The sequence below is a fragment of the Chelmon rostratus genome, chromosome 4 (assembly GCF_017976325.1).
Source record: "Chelmon rostratus isolate fCheRos1 chromosome 4, fCheRos1.pri, whole genome shotgun sequence".
In the NCBI taxonomy this organism is placed as follows: Eukaryota; Metazoa; Chordata; class Actinopteri; order Chaetodontiformes; family Chaetodontidae; genus Chelmon; species Chelmon rostratus.
The window spans coordinates 9773307-9785151 of NC_055661.1; the positions used below are offsets into that span (position 1 = coordinate 9773307).

At 42.5% G+C, this 11845-nt stretch overlaps 1 protein-coding gene across 1 annotated transcript; it reads right to left on the minus strand.

Moving 5' to 3' along the window:
- Positions 1-6208: 6208 nt before the first annotated feature.
- On the minus strand, positions 6209-8084 carry foxd3 (forkhead box D3). Its single transcript, XM_041935650.1, has one exon. It carries the CDS (start codon positions 7699-7701, stop codon positions 6505-6507), a length of 1197 nt encoding a protein of 398 aa, XP_041791584.1. The 5' UTR covers positions 7702-8084; the 3' UTR covers positions 6209-6504.
- Positions 8085-11845: the final 3761 nt, after the last annotated feature.

Below are 11845 nucleotides of genomic sequence, written 5' to 3' on the forward strand. Positions count from 1 at the left end.
ACTTAAAGCTGATGAATTCAAAGGTCAGAAGAACCTGAAGAAGCAAATGTAATCTGGCAACAAATGAGCATTTCTAATAATACAATTATGAAATAGGATAATAACATGTGGAACACAACATATTCATGATTAAACAATGAGTGGAATTCTCCTTTTTCTTATAATTGTAAAGAATAAATTCCTCCATTATCATATCAGGGACATAAAGCAAGTACATTTCTGTATGTCAGTGTAAATATAGGCCTGACCATAACTAATCATTATAACTGTGACACACAGGAAACATTTCCAACTATACTGTATATTTTGCGATTCTAAATAGAAAATGTAAGTTATGAATATGGATAAACACCTGAGATATCTCTGACATGCCAAAGATGGCATCTAAAACAAGAATATTGAATATTTACTGTCAGCATAACAGAAGATTTTGAAGGTTCCATTTCTTTTTCTGGAAATTAGGAACAACTAACTGTAGTCGTGATGTACACTGTGTGGTATTTTAAGTATTTAGTGAAACAAATGACTGACAAATGGTTGCTACATATGTAACTGATAACTCTGCCCATTAAAGAAACAAAGTATTGTAGGCTACCTTAAATTCAAAGTTCAGACAGGAAACTTTGCTATCATTTAACTGATGCTCAGTATATTTCTATATATATTTTTATTTCACTGAAATCCTTGTTTTGACCACATGTTTGTCATTTATTTTTGAACCCTATAATGGCAACTCACCATGACAGCGACGTCCGCAACATGTATGGAGTGAGGTGGATCAATTCTCTCATGTGTAACTATTTTGTTGTAACCTTCTGTACACAGAAGGGTGTACAGTTATAAGATACAAGCCTGCCCTTGCTCTCCCCTCACAATGTATATCTCAGCCGAGGGGCACATTCTCCTCTGTGACCTTTTCTTCTGTTGACACCATCATCTTTGTTCCCAAGGTGTTGGGATTTGCTGGGTGAGACATGTTCCTTGTGGTTCTGGCATCAATTATGCATAAATAATAATAACCACGGACAACTGCTGATTTGCAATGACACTTTCATTACAACGGCAGCAGCCTATAACTCACTGGTACCCATTTGTTATTAATGCCTGGCCACGCCAGCTTTACTTTGTCATTTATTGCTTCATCTCTATGCCTTTTTAAATATTCAGTAACTGCTGTACCTACATTTACTGTCTGTGATCTCCGCCAGGAGAAGGCTATAGCTTGTGGTGGAAGATGACCTAGTTATTATGGAGGCATGGGCCTTGCTTGCCAATGCCAATGTAGTCTATCATATATACAGTCAAGTTTGCTACAGCAAGTCAGACTAGATCTTTTCTTTGTTTTTGGCACATGTTCAACAGTTAACATAAGAACAAATGAAGATAGAAGTCCTGCTGCCCCTTCTTCACTCTAGATATCCTCTTCGTTGCCGCATCAATGAATTGTTTGGAGAATCCTGCAATATTCATAGTATGCATTTGAAGCTTTGTCTGAGGCTTTGAAAGCTCAAATTATTCCAGAGGCTTTTGGTATCAAAGCAGAATGAGAATCTGATCCAGATTCAGTGACACACAGCTCGCCCTCTCTGATTCAAAGGTCAAAGGTAACACATTAACTCCTTGTCTTGAAAATTGTTAGAACCCAGCAAGGGACAGGTGAAAAGTGCTGCATCAATCTTCATATGGTGTTCCCTTGAAATGTGAAATGTGACACTGCAACATCAAGCAATGTGTCCTCTCATAGATAAACAAAACACTGATACTGTACAGTCAGATGTGACAGTGAAATAACGCAGACAAAAACTAAACGGAAATGAGTTTGACAAAAACATCTTAACCATGTTATTTTAAAAATTCACACTGATGGATATCAAATGGATACTGAAATGCAAAATTGAACATCTACCTTTCCACAACAACTGGGCAAATGCCCTCTGCTGAGGCAAAGACTGTGATACGATCACAAGCAGCTACTCAGTGTACTTTGTGGTGATTGATTTTGGTCAACTAAATGCACATATGTTCATGAGACTTAGAGGATCAGTGGATTAGTCACAGGCACAGGAGTCACTGTGCAGGTGCACTAAGCCAATAGCAATAACAGTAATATCATATGTATATGGTTTAATATATGGACAAAATGAGACGTTTTTCAAACCACATTATTTGTATAGCTGTGCAAGTTATTTCCAGTTTATACATGCTTGCAGTGATTATTTCATACCTCCCAGATTGTGTGGGTTTCATTCACAATTTATAAGATAAAATTCATTAAAAGGCAGATAGTACTGTCTCCCTCAGCGTACATGCAGCTCATACTTGTCAAATACAAACCGCAGATACACACAAACACTCATGCATGTAAGTCCCTAGTGCTTTGATATTGTTTTAGGTTGACCATAATCCATTTAGGGCTTGCAGGTAAAACACTTGCTCACAAATTTCGATCATGGTGAGCCTTTGTGGTTTGCTGTTTGTCTGAGATTGTTTAATTTGTGGCTAAATTAATCCCACTGAGAAATTAGGCTGCATATAACCACAGGAACTGAAGCACTGTCCTATGACTTCAGAATAAATGCAAAAAGGAAACAATGGGTACAATTCTAAAAGAAACGTATTCAGGAGTCCCTTTTTTTTTGTCAAAGCTAGGCTGTACACGTTTGAATGGAAAACTGAGGGCTTCACCGTCCAGAAATAAACACAGCATGTTGATTATATACAGTACCTCTAGCAAATATACATGCTTAGTCTTGTATTAACACTGTTTTCTATCACACTTTGAAAAACTAAATGTGGCCTCACCACAGCATGATAACCTTTGTGGAGGTGCTATTGCTAATTGGACTGACAGGATGAGCATTAAGAGTCACTGATAACATGATACCATACCATACCATGCAAACACTGCCTCTTCAGTGAGTGTTTCTAGTTGGATAGAACAACGTCATTGTGAACTGTCCCCCCCTTGCACACAGGTATTCACAGGTGTGTTTAACATCCCCAAACAACCCGCAGGTGATCACCAAAAGCCTTACTTTTCGATAGAGCTTATTATAACATTTATCCACCTCAATGTAAAACAAAAAATGATTTAAAGTCCAAATGAACAAACAAACACACCATGTGGCCATTTTTTCTGAGGTTAGTATAAGCTGACTGGTGGAGCTGTGGGAACCCATAGACTCTCCACCTGTGCACAAGCACGTGCAGCTGCATCGGTCATTATCGAGCTGGTGCGTGAGGGCGCGCGCGGGCGCGACTGTTGGCTCTTCAAATCAGCGTATTCATCCAATCAGCAAAGTGTCTGTTATGTGGCGACATAACAACATGAAACACAAAACACTGCGTCTGAATTCGATGCAACAATTTATAACGGGTTACATGCATAGTAGAGCAGGCTGCCTTATTAATGGATTCAAACAAACTGCAGTGAGGGTAACTGGGACTTAGCTGGAGAGAAACATTATTATAAACCTATTTGTTAATCACACAATTAAATATGTCTTTTAAGATGTCATCATCACTTGTCTAACACTTGGATTTTATGCTATTTGTAACGCAGCTTTCTGTTAAAGAGTAATATTTTATTTGCATTTGAGGTAATGTGGAATCTGCTGTATTTCAGCGTTGTCTTTTCCCATCACCTGCTACTGAAACCTTAAATAACCCTCTAATTAACAGCAGCTGCATTCAGTGTCCCTACTCAAAGATAAATAACAGTCCTATTTGACTCTGAAACAGCATGTGGTCGAGTACGCAATGAAGGATGTGGATGTACTGCTATTATTGGGGCATGTGCATAAAAATATTAACTATATTCCTGTCGCTCATTATTATAAAAAAAACAATGCCGAGTCGATGATTCGAGCAAATATTAATTTATTTGAATGTTTCCCCTCCTTAAAGTAAATTCTGCATATTGCATTAGATTGCATATATTCCAATGATTTATTCAGCCTACGTTGTTGGACAAAATAAAACAGATTAACTGGGTGTGCCAGACGGTTTATCTCACGTTGTAGCGTCTTCCTAAATATTTCTTTTATTTTTACTATCCCTGATGTGGAGCCAGAGGTATCAGTGAACGCCCCCTAGCGGCCTGATTCGACACCAGCGGTGCTGTCAGCCTGGGGCATCACCGGTGCAACATCGCACACGGAGACATCACACGGAGTCTATGTGTGCGATTTCACTGCAGGCTCTCTGATCCACTGAGACAGGCTTGTGAGAGTTTGGCTTAAAGAGCCGGCTTTGTGGAGGCTGAACCTTGATCTTCACCCACACATGCCTCAAGCATGCTGCCACGGGAATAAATCAGGGATGGAAATATTTGATATGACAACGATAAACCTGCTAACCAAGTCGGATGTTTTCATTTGGAATTTGTGCGTCACATACCCCCAAAGAGACGCACACAGAGCTGCGTTTAACAGCATCCCGCAGTGCTTTTCCACATACACCTTGAATCAAAGCGATACAGTCTGACTGTACCCTGAAAGTGACCTCTGGTGGTGTCTGGACGGCTCTTTCACACAACATCAAACAACTGCTTCGTTTGTAAATCGAGTCGAATTATGGGAAAATAGAAACACAAAAATGATCAAGACCTTATCACAGAGCCTACAATTTGCAAATTTGTATTTCTTGTTTGTTTCTATAATAGTGTGCGTTTCGATCAGAGGAATAATCAACGGCAAAAAGCAAATAATGTGCGTTCATGTGACAAACAGGTTTAGTGGGCAATTAAAAGATTTCCTTAGTACAATAATAATATCATACTGTGCATTACTTGTATCACTGGGCATCTGTTCTATATAATATTAATAATAATAATGGTAGTAGCAGTAGTAGTAGTAGTAGTAGTAGTAGTAATAATAATAATAATAATAATAATAATAATAATAATAATAATAAAATGCCACGGTGACATTGGGGAAGCCTTTTGCATCATCAGCACCTTCCTCGGTGTCTGAAAATGAACTGAAGCAGAGAGAGAGGCTCCTTTCTCTTTCTCTTGGGATCAGATAAATATAGCGCCTATAGCTCACACACACACGCCCGCGCACGCGCGCGCGCGCGCACACACACACACACCAGCCCGGTCACCATTTGCTGTTTGTGTGAAAGCGATTAGCCAGACACAACTGCGAAACTGTTACCAAGCCGCGGAATATCCAGTAGAACTGCACGAGCAGTGATGTAACGGTAAATCCAAAGCGGTCTACTGTGACCTCCAGTCAGGGAGAATTAGCAGGAAAACGGCCATAAATATGGTTAAACAAAATAATAAACAGCTAGACTGTTTTATTACTTACTCCTGAATGTTCAGATACTTCACACCGGTTTGTTTTAATATCTAAAATATGATGTCAGATTTATGTCAGCCTGAAAAACTACAAACATTCCTCAAATAAACCTATGATATGACATTTCTTCCCTTTTACATAATAACCCCCTTTTTTCTCCTATTCTTTAAAATTAAAATAATTAGCCTACACAATTTATTTTTCTTAACTCTATATTTCTTTCTTTTTTCTTTTTTCTTTTTCTTTTTTTTTTTTTTTTACCTCTGGCACCAATTCTCATTTCATTTAAAGAATAATTCCAAAAGCATTTCTTTAAGATCTCACAATTTAGTCGCAACACAATGAGCAACCTAAAACTGAGCCGGGCTGACAGGGCTGACTGTTCAGCTGTTGCCGTAAACGCTCAATTTTCTTTTGTCACTCGGTAAAAAGGCTGTAATTATTATGGTACATTATTACAAATAGGAATAAAATATAAAAAGGTGAATTTATTGTTATTGTTTTGCTTTTAACATCATGGGAATTGGATGATAGTAATTAATAAACCTGAAACGATAAATTCAAGCACATAATATTCACAAGATAAGACAACCTCTCTTTCATGTGAAATCAAATTTCCTTTGCTTTGATGTTTTCAATGCCTGCAAAGCGTGAGAGGTCATTTATAAAAAAAGAATATATTCAGGAAAATATTCTCATTAAATCTGTTATCAAGCAATCTAAGAATGTTAATAACAAAATTGATTGAATCCTTTCTTAGATTTATTTACAAATAAATTCAGTTTACAACACAATATAGCTACATAGAATTACATATATTTGATTTTTTTTATTATAAACAGACTATTTTTTTCAGAGCTTTTCGTGTCTTGTATGAAAAGGAAGCAAAAAAAAGTGTCCAGTTGAGCTTCCGATACAAAAAGAAAATGTAAAATAATTAACACAGATCTCAAACAGGAACAAAAGAAATAAAGACAGTTAAAAGTCAAACAGTTAAAATCATTATTTTTTTCCTTTTTTTAACAAATATTTACAAATATTACCTGTACAGAAATATCTCCTTTTTCTTTTTTCTCTGTTTCAACAGTCTCTACATGGCTACAGAGTCCAGTGTTGCCTAATGATTTGTGCTGTTCACACTTCCCCAGTGATAACGTCTCTATATAAAAATAAGAGTTTATTTTCTCTTGCTTTGAAGTCACTGTGAAGGCCATTTGGACACCGCCGCCGCCGTCGCTGAGGGTAAAACGTGTCCAGAAATAATATTTGACGGTACGCTGAGGATGGGAGCGATAGCGGCTGAGGTCCGGGTCAGAGAGAGGGACTGCGCGCTCAGCAGGGCCGACTGAACGGTCACCGGAGGCCGCAGGAAAGCCTGAGCAGCGCCCGGTGAGGACGAGGAGGCGCTGGAGACCCCGATGATGTTCTCTATACTGAAGGACGGCCTGTTTGACGGCTCTGATTTGATCATGGACGCCGTGCTCAGACTGTTGAGCTGAAGCTGAAGACTCGGGCTGAGCTGGGAGTTGAACGCTTTCCTGTTCAGCTCCGCCGAGGGCAGGAGGGGGACGCCCGGGGGCAGCATGTGACCCACAGGGGGGATGTACGGGTACTGCAAAGCCGCCGGATGGGAATAAGCAGCCGGGTGGATCCCGTAGTGCCTCCCGTAGGGGCCCCCGAGGCTGTACGCGCCGAAACTTTGCATCATGAGCGCAGTCTGGTCCCTGAGCATGTCCGGCTGAACCCTCTTGAACCTTTTCCTCCTCCTGAGGAAGCTGCCGTTGTCGAACATGTCCTCTGAAGCGGGATCCAGGGTCCAGTAGTTGCCCTTGCCGGGGTTGCCGGGTTCTCGGGGGATTTTCACGAAGCAGTCGTTGAGGGACAAGTTGTGGCGGATGGAGTTCTGCCACGCCGGGAACTTCTCCCGGTAATACGGGAAGCGGTTGCTGATGAACTCACAGATCCCGCTGAGGGTGAGCTTCTTCTGCGGGCTCTGGAGGATGGCCATGGTGATGAGGGCGATGTAGGAGTAAGGCGGCTTCACCAGGCTGCTTTTGGGCTTCTGGAGCCCTCCTCCCGCCGCTGCGCTCTGGTCTTGACCCTCTCCCTTCCCCGTGCCGGTCTCTCCCTCCCCGGAGCTCTCGCAGCACGGACTCCCTCCGCCGGACCCGATCTCCTCCTTCTCCACCTCGATCTCGTCCTCCAGCTCCTCGTCGCCCGTCTCTCCTCGGAGGTCGTGCAGAATGCCTCCCGCCGGGCTGTCGCAGTCGCTGTCCACCCTCTCCATGCCCTCCTCGTCTCCCTCGCCCACCACGTCGATATCCACGTCCTCCGCTGTGAGCACAGTTTGGCCGGACATGTCGCTGGCTCTTTCGCTGCCTCCAGACAGGGTCATCTCACGGCTTACTTGCACTTTTTTTTTCTTCTTCAAAAAGTCTACCAGAGCTAAAAACGAGCCGAGCAGCCGGGTGTGATGGGTAGGTGGGACCAGCGCGGTCAGTGCGCACACACGGCGGGTCTGCTGGACTTCTGCTCGCCCCTGTCAAGTGATCGGTCGTCTCCAAAAATGAGAATGCGGTTGAACCGGCAGCAAGCCAGTCAAGCCAACTTCTCCAGATATCTCCCCACTCGGTAAGTGAGCAGGCCTGTGCAAAGCGGCGAGCTTCGAAGTTGTTCGGAGATGTTGAGACTTTTGCGCTCCGGCGTCCCGTGTCGGCGCGTGTATTTCCTACAGGAGTGGTATTTGGAGAACCGAGTCGAGGTGACACATGCTGCTTTTAAAGGCCGGCGCTTTTAAAAGGACTGTCTGATAGATTACTTTTCCCAGTATAAGATATACTATCGGTGCAGGACACGTGGTTCGGTGACGACAGACGCCCCCTCTCCCCTGCGCTCCTCTCCTCCCTCCACCCTCCTCTCCTCTCTGTTAAACCATGCAAACTGGAGTTGTTTCATGGATTTGTCAACAATGGGACATCAGCAGTGCTGCTTTCCGCTGATTTCTCTGTTCGTCCGTCATAGACCATTTAACGGTGGCAGAGGGAGGGGTGGGGGGGCGGCCCGCGTGATTGAAAGATCTGATGCGCATTAACTTGGCCGCGTAAAAACAACCCGAACCTTTAACTTTGCTAAAGCAAACTCTGTTGAAAGCTGCTGAATGAAAACGACGACAGCTAAGTCCATTGAATCCTCCTTTAAGCTCCTCCGTGTGTGTGAGTGTGTGTGTGTGTGTTGATTTGTTTAAAATTGTGAAATCGTGCATGCGTGAATTCTTCTACAGGTTCATTTCAGCCAGTTTCGTGCATGTTACTCCGCGTCAAGCCTACTTTGCAAATGCGTGAGAATGAAACATTTGTGCTTTGTTTATTCTGTGCTGGAGAGCATGCCTTGGTATTCCCATCTTTGCAGCCCGCCGTGTAAACCTAACATGCGAATGCAAAGCGTGAATTGAAGTCTATTTATTCCCGCAGGATTTAGCCGAAGGTGGGAAGGATATTGAGCGGCAGCGGCAGCGGCACCAGCGACAATGAATGGAGAGAATAAAGAATTTCCCTAAGAGTTTGAAGAGGTGCTAACGACCCCGATCATTGCACCGTTTTACATTTGAAAAAAGTAGGAAATGCGGGCAGCGGGTGAATGCAAAGAGAGCATTTATTCACAGGCATGAAGGTGAGCGCTTGTAGGTTGGGCTCCGGCAGAGGATGCCGGATCCCACACAGAGGCTGTCCCCCGCGCCGGGAGGACGTGTGGGAGAGCAGGGTGTTCGTGCTCCAGCCAACGTTTCCATGTGCGCTCAATGAACAAAGCAGCAGACTCAGATATATTCCGATGTACCACAAGCCACTGAAGCCCTCAATTGATTTTATCGGAAGCCTTTTAAGCAGGTTAATGAAAATACCTATAATCAAGACAGGCCTGTTATTTGTGACAACGCTTTATTCGAATGAATTCAAATATATAAATTAATTACAAATGAAAATGTGGTGTTCTTAACTATTATTTCTCTGGACTTAAACTCCTTTTTTCTCCATTAAAACCCAGTACGAGACCAGCATTTTGATTTAGGAAGCAGCCTATGACTAAGAATATTATTATTAATAATAATATTATAATTATTACTAAACTGTTGTGTGGTTACCAATTATTATTGTTACATTTAAACATATTACACGTACCACCTTTTGATGACACAGGCCTAATTACCTTTAATTGCGTAACTCGCACGAAGAAAACAGGACATATCTGAACAAAAGGCGTGTCCATGCACGGATTTTTCAGCTGTCTTTGCTCGCAGTTTCTGGAGTAACTTCGCTGCTTTAATTGGCCTCGGCGGCGCACGGAGGCGCAGCGTCGTGCGCCAGCTCCGCCACCTCCGCTCTCAGGATGAAAGCGGGATGAATCAAACGCTATCATTAATAACGCGCGTATGGGTCAAAGGAGGGAAACGTGGCCTCCGATTACACTCGCCTTGTGTTAATCTCTCTGTGACCTGTGTGATCTGAGCTCCGTCAATACGGACTACTTAGCAGATGAGACTGCACGGCTGCTTATCCGCAGGTATTTAAGTGAGCGCTGCTCCTCCGTCGTCTGCCGCCACAAATCACAAAAATTAACTTTTCTTCAAGGTTGTTTTTTTTTTTTTTGCACAAATCGAAAACTTATCCGATCAAAGACCTTTTCCTCCTTATTTTTTTCCTTTGTCTCCTTCCTTCCATTGCTGATTTGACACATTTCGTGCATTTCTTCAAAGCGACAGAAGTCCACTGAAGTCTTTCTGTGACCTTTTTGATAATACATGGCCCTGCGCTCTCAACAGAACAGTTTGTTATGTAGCCAAAGTTTCATTTTGCCGCATAAAAATGTTTTATAGCAGCCAAATAAAAGAGCTTTACGAACCACACTCGGTTGGTTTGTATTTGCCGTTTTTCTTATTTTTACCGTTTTTTTTTTTTTGTGGAATCAGAAGGTCATAGAGCCACTGTCTTGACCAAACCTCTCTCTCTCTCTCCCTGTGTGTGTGTGTGTGTGTGTGAAAGAGAGAGAGAGAGAGAGACAGGTGCTGCCAGCCTCCCTTTAAAAAAAAATCCCAGAGTCGCAGTGTTGTGTGAAAGGCGGCGTAACTGCTGATATAACCTGACTGAAACAGCACCGAGAGGGGGTTTCAGACCCGTCCTTCCTGTGATCTTTTGAAGCCTCATAAATCCGCTTTTATACCTCCGCAGTTTGTTAATGAAATGTACGTTTTAAGCACACATGCACGGCTTAGCGCGACAAAACCTTTTAGTATAATAAGCCAACTCGCTCCGGCATGAAGCCATTAGGGGTGGGGGCAGACAGGAGATACGGCGGAGCAGCAGCACAGGTGATGGAGAGGAAACAGTCACCGCAAACTAGCAGCAAGGTCACCGGACAAAATGACTCTGATCATAACAATGTGATTCCTGAGAGAGGAATCCTGCGGCTCTCTGGGGTCAGAGGTCAGGGTCACCTGCAGCAGGCGGCTCATGTTTGCTCAAGAGCACTACAGCAGGGAGGGAGACGTTCTGTCTGAATGGATGGAGGCGGAGGAGGGACGCGAAATACTGTTATTTCACGTCATTTAAGGGCGAAATGTGGCGATAATTTAACATGTTTCGATCCTTTTCCTTTTGTGTGACATTATTTGAAGCCACTGCAGTGAATTTACTTTTTTTTTTGCTTCACAATTTCAATATAACAATTCTAATTTCAACGAAAATCGAAGTGAAAACTTGTGAAGGTTACCTTTTCTCAAGTCCTCCTGAAGGTCATTTTCATGCATATGAAATCTAACGAATATGGGGCTGACTTGTGAAGATTTGAAGACGTTTTTATTGCATTTTGCATGTGTGCGAGCTAAATGTCAAGGGCTTTCAGGGGGGAAACGTGTGGAGGATTATGTCGGACAGGTGGATGCGGATTTCTTTTAGGATTGGATGGATTTTGGCAACCATCCCCTAATCAATAGTCACTCTGTCTCCCTTTTGATCTTTTGATTTCTTAAAAATATGTTTAAAAAAGACGTGTCAATGCCTAAATGGCGTAATTCTATGTATCTAATTTGTGATATCTCTCGCGGTCCCTTCAGATGTTTTTTAGCGTCATTTCAGGGAAAAAAGATAAATCTATGTTAATTATGAATTAGTTCTCAGCTGTAACACAAATATGAGAATACTTGAGTTTACGTCATATCTGCACATGTTGGAAGTGCTCGAAACACTGACATATTATTCCAGGACAAATGTGAAAGTTGACTCACATCCTTGCATCGAAATCAGCTGTTTGTGAGACCAGATTCTTGAAAGGCAACTCATTTCATTAATTAGGTGAGTGAGCAGTCGGGGGCAGCAGCTAGTAAAACGATATGATAAATTAATGGCATTGTTAGCGCGCCTGTAATTACGACCATTATGTTAATTATTTTACACCAGTAGCCAAATCTTCAGCTTGTCAGGTTTAATAAAAACAAGATGTTCTCAAAAAAAAAAAAAGGGTGGGGGGGGGGGGGGGGGGGGGAGGTG

Coding starts and splice junctions, on each gene's coding strand:
- foxd3 (XM_041935650.1), bottom strand. CDS start 7,701: ATGACCCTGTCTGGAGGCAGCGAAAGAGCCAGCGACATGTCCGGCCAA.